This window comes from Sander lucioperca, chromosome 2, assembly GCF_008315115.2.
Source record: "Sander lucioperca isolate FBNREF2018 chromosome 2, SLUC_FBN_1.2, whole genome shotgun sequence".
Classification (NCBI taxonomy): Eukaryota; Metazoa; Chordata; class Actinopteri; order Perciformes; family Percidae; genus Sander; species Sander lucioperca.
The window spans coordinates 45,001,117-45,016,116 of record NC_050174.1 but is presented as its reverse complement, the minus strand read 5'-3'; the positions used below and the strand labels follow the sequence as shown (position 1 = coordinate 45,016,116).

At 43.3% G+C, this 15,000-nt stretch overlaps 1 protein-coding gene across 3 annotated transcripts in view; it reads left to right on the top strand.

Annotated features, from left to right (window-relative positions):
- The first annotated feature begins 3,361 nt into the window (after positions 1-3,361).
- baz1a (bromodomain adjacent to zinc finger domain, 1A) overlaps positions 3,362-15,000 on the top strand; it is a 31,380-nt gene continuing 19,741 nt past the window's right edge. Inside the window, exons 1-9 of one of the 3 annotated variants that reach the window (XM_035998560.1) lie at positions 3,362-3,483; positions 3,800-3,948; positions 5,272-5,550; positions 5,706-5,882; positions 6,638-6,736; positions 7,684-7,774; positions 11,124-11,246; positions 11,878-12,099; positions 12,191-12,286. In XM_035998560.1, the coding sequence (XP_035854453.1) occupies positions 3,836-3,948; positions 5,272-5,550; positions 5,706-5,882; positions 6,638-6,736; positions 7,684-7,774; positions 11,124-11,246; positions 11,878-12,099; positions 12,191-12,286 (1,200 nt within the window). In that variant the 5' untranslated portion in view covers positions 3,362-3,483; positions 3,800-3,835. Of the gene's footprint in view, positions 3,484-3,544; positions 3,949-5,271; positions 5,551-5,705; positions 5,883-6,634; positions 6,737-7,683; positions 7,775-11,123; positions 11,247-11,877; positions 12,100-12,190; positions 12,287-15,000 lie in introns of those variants that run through there. The other 2 variants (XM_035998551.1, XM_035998557.1) reach the window with 2 other exon arrangements.

The window sequence follows — 15,000 nt, the reverse complement described above, 5'->3', positions numbered from 1 at the left end:
TGACCCCCCAGACCTCTCAGGTGGTCTGGGACAGGTCTGCTATGACCCCCCCAGACCTCTCAGGTGGTCTGGGACAGGTCTACTACACTATGACCCCCCAGACCTCTCAGGTGGTCTGGGACAGGTCTGCTATGACCCCCCCAGACCTCTCAGGTGGTCTGGGACAGGTCTACTACACTATGACCCCCCAGACCTCTCAGGTGGTCTGGGACAGGTCTGCTACACTATGACCCCCCCAGACCTCTCAGGTGGTCTGGGACAGGTCTACTACACTATGACACCCCCCCCCCCCCAGACCTCTGAGGTGGTCTGGGACAGGTCTGCTTGTTGTCCCCAGAGTCAGAACTAAACAGGGGGAAGCAGCATTTAGTTTCTATGCTCCACATATCTGGAACAAACTCCCAGAAAACTGCAGGTCTGCTGCAACTCTCAGTTCTCTTAAATCAAGGCTGAAGACCTTTCTATTTGATGTTGCCTATTCTTAATTTGTATATTGAGCTGTGAATTTTATTTTTGTATTTTATCTTGTATTATATTTGTATTCGTCAATATTTTTATTTATTTTTTTATTTCCTATCTTGCTCTTTGCTTTTCAGTGTTTAATGTTTTATGTAAAGCACTTTGAGTCACCCTGTGCTGAGATGTAGAAATAAAGCTGCCTTGCCTTAAGGCAGCGCGGTGGCTCAGGGGTTAGTGAGCACTTCTGCCTCACAGCAGGTGTCTGTCTGGGTGGAGTTGGCGTGTTCTCCCCGTGTTGGTGTGTTCTCCCCGTGTTGGTGTGTTCTCCCCGTGTTGGCGTGTTCTCCCCGTGTTGGCGTGTTCTCCCCATGTTGGCGTGTTCTCCCCGTGTTGGCGTGTTCTCCCCGTGTTGGCGTGTTCTCCCCGTGCTGGCGTGTTCTCCCCGTGTTGGCGTGTTCTCCCCGTGTTGGCGTGTTCTCCCCGTGTTGGTGTGTTCTCCCCGTGTTGGAGTTTTCTCCCCGTGTTGGCGTGTTCTCCCCGTGTTGGCGTGTTCTCCCCGTGTTGGAGTTTTCTCCCCGTGTTGGCGTGTTCTCCCCGTGTTGGCGTGTTCTCCCCGTGTTGACGTGTTCTCCCCGTGTTGGCGTGTTCTCCCCGTGTTGGTGTGTTCTCCCCGTGTTGGAGTTTTCTCCCCGTGTTGGCGTGTTCTCCCCGTGTTGGCGTGTTCTCCCCGTGTTGGAGTTTTCTCCCCGTGTTGGCGTGTTCTCCCCGTGTTGGCGTGTTCTCCCCATGTTGGCGTGTTCTCCCCGTGTTGGTGTGTTCTCCCCGTGTTGGAGTTTTCTCCCCGTGTTGGCGTGTTCTCCCCGTGTTGGCGTGTTCTCCCCGTGTTGGCGTGTTCTCCCCATGTTGGCTTGTTCTCCCCATGTTGGCGTGTTCTCCCCGTGTTGGCGTGTTCTCCCCGTGCTGGCATGTTCTCCCCGTGTTTGGGCTGCTCTGGTTTCTTCCCACCATAAAGACATGCATGCTGGGTAACTAGGACTACAGTTGAAAATTAGCTGACTGGCTAACACTGGCGCATCAAATTGATGCAGATTTGGAAATCCCATGTTTTGCTATCCAGGATCACCTGATCCATCTTACTTTATGACAGCTTTTTAAAGGAACATTGAATTGGATCACTGGGATCCTAATACCAAATTTCAGGATTACCAGATCCTGTTGATCCTGGCTCAGCAGAGAACTACAGGTAGGACACATACAGACAGGTAGGACACATACAGACAGGTAGGACACATACAGACAGGTAGGACACATACAGACAGGTAGGACACATACAGACAGGTAGGACACATACAGACAGGTAGGACACATACAGACAGGTAGGACACATACCGGTGGCCATAAATAGCCATAGTTTGTTTTAATTTTAATAAACAGAAATATTTTACATTCTTTATTGTGTTATATGTTTACCATATCTCATTAGATGTGACATGCTTCACATATGTTTCAAAAATGAAGAAATGTATAAATCAGTAAACATTGATTTTAGGATCATTCACTTAAAAGAAACCACTCTCTGATTTTATTTGGTTCGAAAAATCACACCTGAATCCAGCCTTCTGATTGGATCAGGATCATATATATATATATATATATATATATATATATATATATATATATATATATATATATACGATGCAGTAGACATACAATGAAAAAAAATTAATTAAATAAAAAAAAATTGAATCGGTAGAGCTTGAATCGCGATTCGAATGTAAATCGATTTTTTTGCACACCCCTAAAATAAATAAATAAATATATATATATATATATATATATATATATATATATATATATATATTTATATATATATTTTATATATATTTATATATATATATATTTTATATATATATATTAGTGCTGTCAGTTTAACGCGTTATTAACGGCGTTAACGCAAACCCATTTTAACGGCGTCAATTTTTTTATCGTGAGATTAACGTTCTTTTTGGCCTAGCAAACTTTGTAGTTTTTCCACATGCTGTTGCAACAACTAGTAAAGTTAGAAAAACTACAACACCACACCGGATCTAGCTAGACCGGAAACTAAACAACAGGCACGTCAGCACACAAAGAGTAGTAGGCTAACGTTAGGTTTTGAGTGGATGGCGAGCGAGACACGCCGAAATGGATGCCAATAAGATTCTGAATGGAAAGTTTACTTTTAAAAAGTTTCCAAATGGTTCCATTGACAAGACCAAAGTGATCTGTGTGTTTGGTCGTTGTGAACTGAGCTATCATCGCAGCACGTCCAGTCTGAAATACCACTTGATGGCCGAGCACACAGCTGATGGCCAATCCCCCCCCCCCGTCAAAGCCAGGCGACAAAAGCACAAAGCAAGCCGATCCACTTCTCCATGTTGATAAGAGCATTAAAATGAGAAAACATAATGGGACAAAAAGAAATCTAGGGACATTTAGAATAGATACAAATGTGTGATTAATTGTGATTAATTGCGAGTTAACTATGACATTAATGCGATTAATCACGATTAAATATTTTTAGTCATTTGACAGCACTAATATATATATATATAAAATATTATATTCTATTATGTGAGTGGAATTCAAGTGAACCATCCACCACAACACCTACGTCCTTCTCTTGTCCTGGATTAATCACTAAACCCCCAACTACATAATTGGTTATAATGTCTTTTTTTCTACCAATATGTAAATGTTTACACTTTTCGGGATTCATTTTTAATAGCCACTGACCACACCATTTGGCCATGCTATTTTTTATTTGATTTTGATTCATTTAATTGTTTTTATCTTTAAAAAAAATCGTCTTGGTTGGTTTCTGTAACCCGGAGCACTGAAGTTTCCGAGCTCTGCGAGGGTCCGTGAAGTGGATGAAAAAGTTGGTCAACAAGCCGCCAGTGTGCGAGCAGCTTTCAGCCTCCAGCGCGCGGACTTCTCCTCCACTTTGTACCGAGGATTATCCGTTCATCGTTACACAACTCGGTAAACTCCCTCTTATGGATGTTTCTACACACTTCCACTGAGTGAAAGAGGAAGTAGAGAGTGTGTTTTGTGTTGCTGTGGAGTGAAAACAGTTATCAGTAGAGTCTCGTCTCAGACTCCCATGTGGGCAGATTATCTCTAACAAAAGATCTTCTGCGCATCGCTTCTGCGCGGTTTCACCTCCGTTACTTTCCGCTTTAACTTCGGTTCTTCTCGGAGTTTAATTAGTTTAGCGGGAGTTTGTTTGTTTGTTTGTGTGTGTGTGTGTGTGGTTCTGGCTTTGTGACCCAGTTTCCCTCCTTTTTCCCCCCCAAAGTGTTGCCGGGGTGACGCGGAGCTACGGAGCTGCGAGATGCCGCTTCTCCACAGGAGAGCCTTCATCCGGGAGAGACCCCCGGCCGACCTGCGGCCCGAGGAAGAGGTCTTTCTCTGTAAAATCACACACGAAATCTTCCGGAGCTACGAGTGAGTAACTCTACGTCCACGGTTAGCTGCCTCGCGCACACAGCCGTTGGTCCCGCTGCACACGACTCTGACTGACAGTTGGCCCGCTGATGCTAGCGGGGATACAGCTACGGCTACGACAGTTACGTTTAGACACACAAAAACGACAAGTTAAGTTTAGGAAACATATCGGGGTTTGGGCTCAAACACTCCCGAGGAACGAACATGCGTTTCCTGGGTGAAAGGATAACAATAATATGAATTTATTGGAGATTTTGCGTGATTTTACGTAACTTCCGGCCGTAGCTGTATCCCTTGTAGCCACAACCAAGTTGGCCGGCTGACAAACTTCCAGCCAAACTTCTAGGCAACATAAACAAACCAAAACTTGTACTTTTCTACTAACTACTAGACAGAAAGAGAAGTCAAAGTTGTTTTCAGCAGATGAACATGTTACACGTCTCCGTCTGGAGGCGGGAAACCGGCTGAAACAGGTGGACAGCAGGTGTACTGTTGGCTAGCTAACGAAGCTAACGCTGTTAGCCGCTTGTGTTAGCCGTTAGCTGAGTGAGTTAGAGAGCCAGGCCTGCTGTCACTGCTCACACACTCAATAAAGTTTTACTGTTCAACTCACCTGCTCAGGTGCAGGTAAAGGGCAGGTTACCTGTTGGGACATGAAGACAGCTGATTGTATAGTTTAACGCTGAAATACAGAGTTCTTTATGTTGGTTTAAAGAAAATATCAGCAGCAAACTGCACTCAATGAAAGAAAGTTGTAAATGATTTCTTGTCATTAGTTTAACTCAACAGCAGTTTGTTGTATTTTATCAGAATACTGAAAGACTTTAATATCTGGTTATTTAAGTTCTATCTTTGTCTAGATATTTTACCACCAGCCACGTTCAGCACGACAAACCCCAACACTGTTATTTAAACTGTAACGGGGGGGTTGGACACTCACACAGACACGGCTCTGCTGATTGGCTGTCAGCTGGGACTCAGCCAATAACCACACACATGCACGCACAGAAACACACACACACACACACACCTGTAGACACCCGCAGACACACAGACACCTGCAGACACACAGACACATTCATACACAGAGACACACACACACACACACACACACACACCCGCAGACACCCCCACCCCCACACACACACTCTCTCTCTGTTTAGAGGTTAAATGTGCCCCAGCATTATCTTATATCGTCCTCATATGGAGCAGCTGTAGCCTGCCAGGTGTGAGTCTAGTACTGGAGTAACTGTAGTACTGGAGTAACTGTAGTACTGGAGTAACTGTAGTACTGTTACACCCCCTGCTGCCCCCCCCCCCCAGTGACTTCTTCGAGAGGACCATCCTGTGTAACAGCCTGGTGTGGAGCTGTGCTCTGACGGGCCGGGCTGGCCTCACCTACCTGGAGGCGGTGGAGAGCGAGCAGCGGGCCAAGCAGAGCCTGCAGAGCTTCTCTCCGTCTCTGCTGCTGCCCGTGCTCCACCTGGCCGCGCTGAGCCGCCACGCCCGCCTCACGGAGCTCTGCGAGGACGTCTACGCCTTCGTCAAAGACCGCTTCTTCCCCGGAGAGACGGTGGACGTCGTCGGACGCAACGGGGCCAGGTACTGTTACGGGCCGTCAACGGAAATATGAGAGGGACAGAAAATAGTTCCCAACCCTGCCTTTACCTTCACATACACTTTAAACTCATCTGACTATAAAACATCTGTGTGTGTGTGTGTGTGTGTGTGTGTGTGTGTGTGTGTGTGTGTGTTAGACATGTGTGTGAGATCCTACAGGTTCACTCTCCTCACTCCAGTGCTAACGGAGCTCCAGCTGCTAACAAAGCGGCGGCCGCTAACGGCCACGCCAAACCAGCGGACGGCGACACCATCGTCATCAGCGACAGCGACGAGGAGAGCAAAGCCTTCCAGAGTCCCACGGCTAAGAGCAGGTCAGAGGTCACAGGTCGTCTGTCAGTAGCACACAGTTATAGAGGCTAACTTTGATACTGAAGAGAACTTCAAAACATCAGGTTTTCCTCCAGGTGTTTTTAAAAATAGTCAAAAGCTTAAAGTGTCTCCAGAGGGAGAGGTGCATTGTGGGTAATGTAGTCGAGGAATGTGTGGAATAAAAAAAGAGAAGATAAGAGATCTGTTTCTGTTGCATTGATTTTCGTGTGTGTCTGTCTCTGTGTGTGTGTCTCTGTGTGTGTGTGTGTGTGTGTGTGTGTGTGTGTGTGTGTGTGTCTCTTTGTGTGTGTCTGTGTGTGTGTGTGTGTGTGTGTGTCTCTGTGTGTGTGTGTCTGTGTGTGTCTCTGTGTGTGTGTGTGTGTCTCTGTGTGTGTGTCTCTGTGTGTGTGTGTGTGTGTGTCTCTGTGTGTGTGTGTGTGTCTCTTTGTGTGTGTGTGTGTGTGTGTGTGTGTGTCTCTTTGTGTGTGTGTGTGTGTGTGTCTCTCTGTGTGTGTGTGTGTGTGTGTGTCTCTGTGTGTGTGTGTGTGTGTGTGTGTGTGTCTCTCTCTCTGTGTGTGTGTGTGTGTGTGTGTGTGTGTGTGTGTGTGTGTGTGTGTGTGTGTGTCTCTGTGTGTGTGTGTGTGTGTGTGTGTGTGTGTCTCTGTGTGTGTGTGTGTGTGTGTGTGTGTGTGTGTGTGTCTCTGTGTGTGTGTGTGTGTGTGTGTGTGTGTGTGTGTGTGTGTGTGTGTGTCAGCAGGAAGAAGAAGCCTCTGAACCCGTCGGTGTTTAAATACTCCGTGAGGATGATGAAGGACGAACACAGCGAGCCGTTTACGGTGAAAGCCAATCAGATCAGGTGAGCCGGTTGCCTTGGAGACTAGGGGTGGGAAAAATAATCGATTCTTAGATGCATCGCGATTCTCTCTAGAACGATTCGATTATCGATTCTGATAAGTTAATAATCGATTATTTATTCTATTTAAGATTTTTTTTATGTGTTGATTTCTATATAAAAGTGACTCCAGACAACTACAGATCAGAAAACAGAGTGACTGAAAGAGGACGGGATGATGGACAACAACTTAGAGTTTAGGCAGAAAAAAACACAAAAATGGCCAAAAGGAAAAACATTTTTTTGTATATATACACATGATCTAATAAGACATACATAAAATAATTAGGCAAAACACATCTAGGCTGTTCATCTACTTTACCACATGACATGTGACCACCTCATGTTTCCTGTTCTAAGAAGCCAATTCTCCTCTTTAAACATGACTGAGCCTCTGACGTGAAGATCACTGGGAGAGAAGGGACTTCAGGAGCACGTTTAAGGCTTCAGCATGGAACGACTACCAAACAAAGACCTCAGGAGACATAACATTTCATTAAAACTTGTGTGTGACCAAATATTGTATATGTCAAAATCTAAGCTCTGTCTAGCTGCTTTGTCTAGGAAGTGATTAGCAAACTCTGATTATATGTATATTCTTTTAAATCATGCATGGAAATGTACATTAAAAATTGTTGCATCGATAATCGGTTTAGAATCGAATCGGAATCGAATCGTGAGGTGCCAAGAGATTCCCACCCCTACTGGAGACCACGTTAGTTGATCAGCAGAGGAGCAGCTGATGCTGAGGTCTCCTCTCTGAGAGGAGCAGCTGATGCTGAGGTCTCCTCTCTGAGAGGAGCAGCTGATGCTGAGGTCTCCTCTCTGAGAGGAGCAGCTGATGCTGAGGTCTCCTCTCTGAGAGGAGCAGCTGATGCTGAGGTCTCCTCTCTGAATGTTCTTGTGTTCAGTCGCAGGAAGAAGGCCAGCGTGTCCAAAGAGAGACTGAAGCTGCTGTTTAAACAACACTGTGAGCCTCAGAACGGGACCATCACCCTCAAGGTACACAACTACACAACAACTACACACAACTACACACAACATATACACAACTACACACAACATATACACAACTACACACAACATATACACAACTACACACAACTACACACAACTACACAACTACACACAACATATACACAACTACACAACATATACACAACTACTCACAACTACACAACTACACAACTACACACAACATATACACAACTACACAACAACTACACAACATATACACAACTACACAACATATACACAACTACTCACAACTACACAACTACACACAACATATACACAACTACACAACAACTACACAACATATACACAACTACACAGCATATACACAACTACACACAACTACACACAACTACACACAACATATACACAACTACACACAACATATACACAACTACACACAACATATACACAACTACACAACAACTACACAACATATACACAACTACACAACATATACACAACTACACAACAACTACACACAACTACACAACTACACACAACATATACACAACTACACAACATATACACAACTACACAACAACTACATAACATATACACAACTACACACAACATATACACAACTACACAACATATACACAACTACACACAATATATACACAACTACACACAACATATACACAACTACACAACACACAACATATACACAACTACACAACAACTACACAACAACTACACAACTACACACAACTACACACAACTACACACAACATATACAACTACACACAACTACACACAATATATACACAACTACACACAACTACACAACATATACACAACAACTACACACAATATATACACAACTACACAACAACTACACACATCTACACAACATATACACAACTTACACACAACATATACACAACTTACACACAACTACACAATATATACACAACTACACAACATCTACACAACTACACAATATATACACAACATATACACAACTACACAACATACACACAACTACACATCTACACAACATATATATTATATGTTGTGTAGTTGTGTAGTTAATTAACGTGTAATATGGTGAGAGAAAGCGTTATTAACGTGTAATATGAGAGAAAGCGTTATTAACGTGTAATATGGTGAGAAAGCGTTATTAACGTGTAATATGATGAGAGAAAGCGTTATTAACGTGTAGTATGATGAGAGAAAGCGTTATTAACGTGTAATATGAGAGAAAGCGTTATTAACGTGTAATATGGTGAGAAAGCGTTATTAACATGTAGTATGATGAGAGAAAGCGTTATTAACGTGTAATATGATGAGAGAAAGCGTTATTAACGTGTAATATGGTGAGAGAAAGCGTTATTAACGTGTAATATGGTGAGAAGGCGTTATTAACGTGTAGTATGGTGAGAGAAAGCGTTATTAACGTGTAATATGGTGAGAGAAGGCGTTATTAACGTGTAATATGATGAGAGAAGGCGTTATTAACGTGTAGTATGATGAGAGAAGGCGTTATTAACGTGTAGTATGATGAGAGAAGGCGTTATTAACGTGTAGTATGGTGAGAGAAAGCGTTATTAACGTGTAATATGGTGAGAAAGCGTTATTAACGTGTAGTATGATGAGAGAAGGCGTTATTAACGTGTAATATGATGAGAGAAGGCGTTATTAACGTGTAGTATGATGAGAGAAGGCGTTATTAACGTGTAGTATGATGAGAGAAGGCGTTATTAACGTGTAGTATGATGAGAGAAAGCGTTATTAACGTGTAGTATGATGAGAGAAAGCGTTATTAACGTGTAATATGATGAGAGAAAGCGTTATTAACGTGTAGTATGGTGAGAAAGCGTTATTAACGTGTAGTATGATGAGAGAAGGCGTTATTAACGTGTAGTATGAGAGAAAGCGTTATTAACGTGTAATATGATGAGAGAAGGCGTTATTAACGTGTAGTATGGTGAGAGAAAGCGTTATTAACGTGTAATATGGTGAGAAGGCGTTATTAACGTGTAGTATGGTGAGAGAAAGCGTTATTAACGTGTAATATGATGAGAGAAAGCGTTATTAACGTGTAATATGGTGAGAGAAAGCGTTATTAACGTGTAGTATGGTGAGAGAAAGCGTTATTAACGTGTAATATGGTGAGAGAAAGCGTTATTAACGTGTAGTATGATGAGAGAAAGCGTTATTAACGTGTAATATGATGAGAGAAGGCGTTATTAACGTGTAGTATGGTGAGAGAAAGCGTTATTAACGTGTAATATGGTGAGAAGGCGTTATTAACGTGTAGTATGGTGAGAGAAAGCGTTAACGTGTAATATGATGAGAGAAAGCGTTATTAACGTGTAATATGGTGAGAGAAAGCGTTATTAACGTGTAGTATGGTGAGAGAAAGCGTTATTAACGTGTAATATGATGAGAGAAGGCGTTATTAACGTGTAGTATGGTGAGAGAAAGCGTTATTAACGTGTAATATGGTGAGAAGGCGTTATTAACGTGTAGTATGGTGAGAGAAAGCGTTAACGTGTAATATGGTGAGAGAAGGCGTTATTAACGTGTAATATGGTGAGAGAAAGCGTTATTAACGTGTAATATGGTGAGAGAAAGCGTTATTAACGTGTAATATGGTGAGAGAAAGCGTTATTAACGTGTATGATGAGAGAAAGCGTTATTAACGTGTAATATGGTGAGAAAGCGTTATTAACGTGTAATATGGTGAGAGAAAGCGTTATTAACGTGTAGTATGATGAGAGAAAGCGTTATTAACGTGTAATATGGTGAGAGAAAGCGTTATTAATGTGTAATATGGTGAGAAAGCGTTATTAACGTGTAATATGGTGAGAAAGCGTTATTAACGTGTAATATGGTGAGAGAAAGCGTTATTAACATGTAGTATGATGAGAGAAAGCGTTATTAACGTGTAATATGGTGAGAGAAAGCGTTATTAACGTGTAATATGGTGAGAGAAAGCGTTATTAACATGTAGTATGATGAGAGAAAGCGTTATTAACGTGTAATATGGTGAGAGAAAGCGTTACTAACGTGTAATATGGTGAGAGAAAGCGTTATTAACGTGTAATATGGTGAGAGAAAGCGTTATTAATGTGTAATATGGTGAGAAAGCGTTATTAACGTGTAATATGGTGAGAAAGCGTTATTAACGTGTAATATGGTGAGAGAAAGCGTTATTAACATGTAGTATGGTGAGAGAAAGCGTTATTAACGTGTAATATGGTGAGAGAAAGCGTTATTAACATGTAGTATGATGAGAGAAAGCGTTATTAAGGGACTTGTGGCTGTTGTCAACATGATGTTTCTATGAAAGCGTTTCCTGTGATTGATGACATCACTTCCTGTGTCTCAGGCCTCCACAGTGACGAAGCATCGGCTGTCTGAACAGAGTTTCTCTCAGTTCTTCCCTGATGACCCCCCCATCTTCCCCTTCAGCCCCCCCGCTAAAGGTGGGGGCCGGGGCTCACCTGCACAGGTGAGAGCCGTGTGTGTGTGTGTGTATTAATGTGTGTATTGTGTGTGTTAATGTGTATGATTGTGTGTGTGTATATTAATGTGTGTGTGTGTATGATTGTGTGTGTGTATTAATGTGTGTATTGTGTGTGTTAATGTGTATGATTGTGTGTGTGTATATTAATGTGTGTGTGTGTATGATTGTGTGTATTAATGTGTGTGTATGATTGTGTGTGTGTGTGTGTGTGTGTATTAATGTGTGTGTATGATTGTGTGTGTGTGTGTGTATTAGTGTGTGTGTGTGTGTGTATTAATGTGTGTGTGTGTGTATTAATGTGTGTGTATGATTGTGTGTTTGTGTGTATTAATGTGTGTGTGTGTGTGTGTGTGTGTGTGTATTAATGTGTGTATGATTGTGTGTGTGTGTGTGTGTATTAATGTGTGTATGATTGTGTGTTTGTGTGTATTAATGTGTGTGTGTGTGTGTGTGTATTAATGTGTGTATGATTGTGTGTGTGTGTGTGTGTATTAATGTGTGTATGATTGTGTGTTTGTGTGTATTAATGTGTGTGTGTGTATGATTGTGTGTTTGTGTGTATTAATGTGTGTGTGTGTGTGTGTATATTAATGTGTGTGTGATTGTGTGTTTGTAGGCCAGCCCGTCCCTGCTGAGGGAGAAGCTGCTGCAGCAGAGAGAAAACATGGAGCGCTCTCGTCTGAAGAAGGTGAAGAAAGAGATGGAGGAGACGCAGGAGGCCAAGAGGAGAGACAGGGAGGAGAGGGAGAGACTGAAGGAGGAGCAGAGGAAGAGGTTTGAAGAGGAGAAACAGAAGAGGAGGGAGGAGAAGGAGCTCAGGAAGCTGGAGAAGGACAGAGTCAGTTTACTCTCTCTCTCTGTAACATATGATATCATGTCCACATACGATTAACGCACAGATAATGAGATGGTTTTAATGTGATGTACAGGAACGAGAGAAGCTGAAGGAGGAGAAGAAGAAGTACGCCGAGCGACTGAAGCTGTGGAGCAAACCCAGAGAAGACATGGAGTGTGAAGACCTGAAGGTCAGTGAACGCACCACAGAAAGGAGACCTGACATGTAGTTACAGCGAGGTCTGTGTGTTATACTGTAGCAGTATGGTGTGTGTACAGAAACACACACACACAGAGAGAAACACACACACATAGCACACACAAACAGACACAAACGCACACACACAGAGAAGCACACAGATGCAAACAGACACACACACACACAGAGACAGACACACAAAGACAGACACACACAAACCGACACACACACAGACAGAGAGACACACACACACACACACACACACACATGCGCAGACACGCTCAGCTTCTGAGATGCTCCCGGTGTGTTATGGCGCGTGGCGGGATAAAACCCAGAATGCAGCACAGACGCAGCCGGTGCAGTGTCAGAGTTAGAGGGTAAAAAAGGAACCAATCACTGAAGGGCCCAGGAGTTACTGTTACACCCGGAGACAGTTTCCTGCGATAACAAAGCTGTGGCTTCTTCTCTCGTTTCGTCTCCTTTTACTTTCTGCCGCTCAAGTGCGGTTGGAAATAAAAAGAAGAAAAATAAGGCTGTCAGTGCCGCTAGGTGTGGGTTGCTTCTCCCCAAGTCTTTTACATTTTCTATCATGAAATAAAAAAAAAGGTGCTTTAAAGTGCTCATATTCTGCTCATTTTCAGGTTCATAATTGTATTTTGAGGTTGTACCAGAATAGGTTTACATGGTTTCATATTTTAGTTGTACTGCTCATTGCTGCAGCTCCTCTTTTCACCCTGTGTTCAGGTCTCTGTTTTAGCTACAGAGTGAGACCTCTCACTGCTGGAACATCTTTGTTGGCAGTCGCACATGATCAGTAGCTAGGTAAGATCACATGATCAGTAGCTAGGTAAGACCACATGATCAGTAGCTAGGTAAGATCACATGATCAGTAGCTAGGTAAGACCACATGATCAGTAGCTAGGTAAGACCACATGCTCAGTAGCTAGGTAAGATCACATGATCAGTAGCTAGGTAAGATCACATGCTCAGATCATAGATCATGTCAGCTAGCTCCATAGACAGTAAAAGAGAGGCTGTTTCTCCAACTTCAGTAGTACAAGGCAGGATTAGCTGGGAGACTTCTTCTAAACAAGGGTGCACATGGAAGTAGTTCTTCTGTAGATTAGGGTGAACTAGTGTGTGTTGTAGCAGTGTTCTGCCATTGAGAACGAGCTAGCATGCTAACGGTTAGCCCCCTAGCCCCCTCGTCTCAGCTAGTGATGTAGAAAGCCGTGCAGATGTTGACCAGCTCACCCAGAGACTGAAGGCAGGACACATTCAGAAACCGTACCTCACTCTAAACACCATGGATGGTTTTATCAAAGTTTGTATGAAGCACCAGAGACACAAAATAACTCCCCAAATCCCAGAAAAAGTGATTTTCTTCATAATATGGGCACTTAAAGTAATTTTGAAGAAGAGTGCCTTGGATTTTTTCTTTTTCTCTACACTCAAAGAATGGTGTTCAACACTGCAGTAGCCTGGAGCAGATGACCAGATAGAGAATCAATAGAAAGTAGAAGAATCTGCTTAAGAGCTGTTACACCCCGACCAGACGGCCGTCCCACCCCGACCAGACGGCCGTCCCACCCCGACCAGACGGCCGTCCCACCCCGACCAGACGGCCGTCCCACCCCGACCAGACGGCCGTTAGACACCAACCAGACGGCCGTCACACCCCGACCAGACGGCCGTCTCAAAACACACTGAGGAGACGCCGACTTGAGCGTACGCTCTGCACGTGCGCAAAACGTAATACGTCTCCATAGCAGTAGGCGGCGCTGCTCTGTATCGTTTCCATTAACAGTTTGATTGTTTCCCAGAAAATGAAAACCGGCGGCTGATTGGACGAACGCGTCACGTGGGTCTGGTTTCTCCAGAAATTCACAGCCAGACTGTCATGGCGGCTCGTTCAGAATATGATCTCATATTGGACTAAAATAGTTCACCGAAACGTGTTTCTGAAAACATTTGAAGAGAGAAATAGGCCGTGCAGTTGCTGAATCTGTCTTCATTTCAGATCAACAAAGGTCAGTTTAAAAGATTTTACTCAGATTTTGAGAGACTCTAGTCACGCTCATCATCTCCTGGTGAGTCCCGACTGTCCTGTCTCTGACTGCCCTGTCTCTGACTGCCCTGTCTCTGACTGCCCTGTCTCCGACTGTCCTGTCTCTGACTGTCCTGTCTCTGACTGAACATGTCAGGTCGGCCAAAATGAAGGCCGACGGCTCCTCCAACAGACGACGGCACGAACACACCGACCAGACTCGAGTCACCGACCTCGCCAGACGGTCGGGTTGGTGTGTCAGCGCCTTTAAGTGGAACGTTCAGACATTTTAACCTTGTGTGTCTTCCCGTCCACCATGAACTTGTTGTCTTTGTTTACGGTGCTTTTTTAATGCTTTTGATGCTTTTTGTTTTAACGCTTTCATTGTACATGAAAGCGTTAAAACAGTCAGAGACAGAGCAGTCGGAGACTAGAGCTGGGGGTAAACGATTATTTATTTATTAAACGATTAATCGGGCGATTATTTTATCGATTAGTCGACTAATCTAACGACTAATTGGACGATTAATATAACGATTATTTTTCTGTTGCTCGATTAATAAAAACCATAATGTATCTCAAATAAATACCAAAAAATTCTTAATATATTTTATTAAACAATTTTGCACAGCAAAAAATCTTCTGCTTTACACAAAATA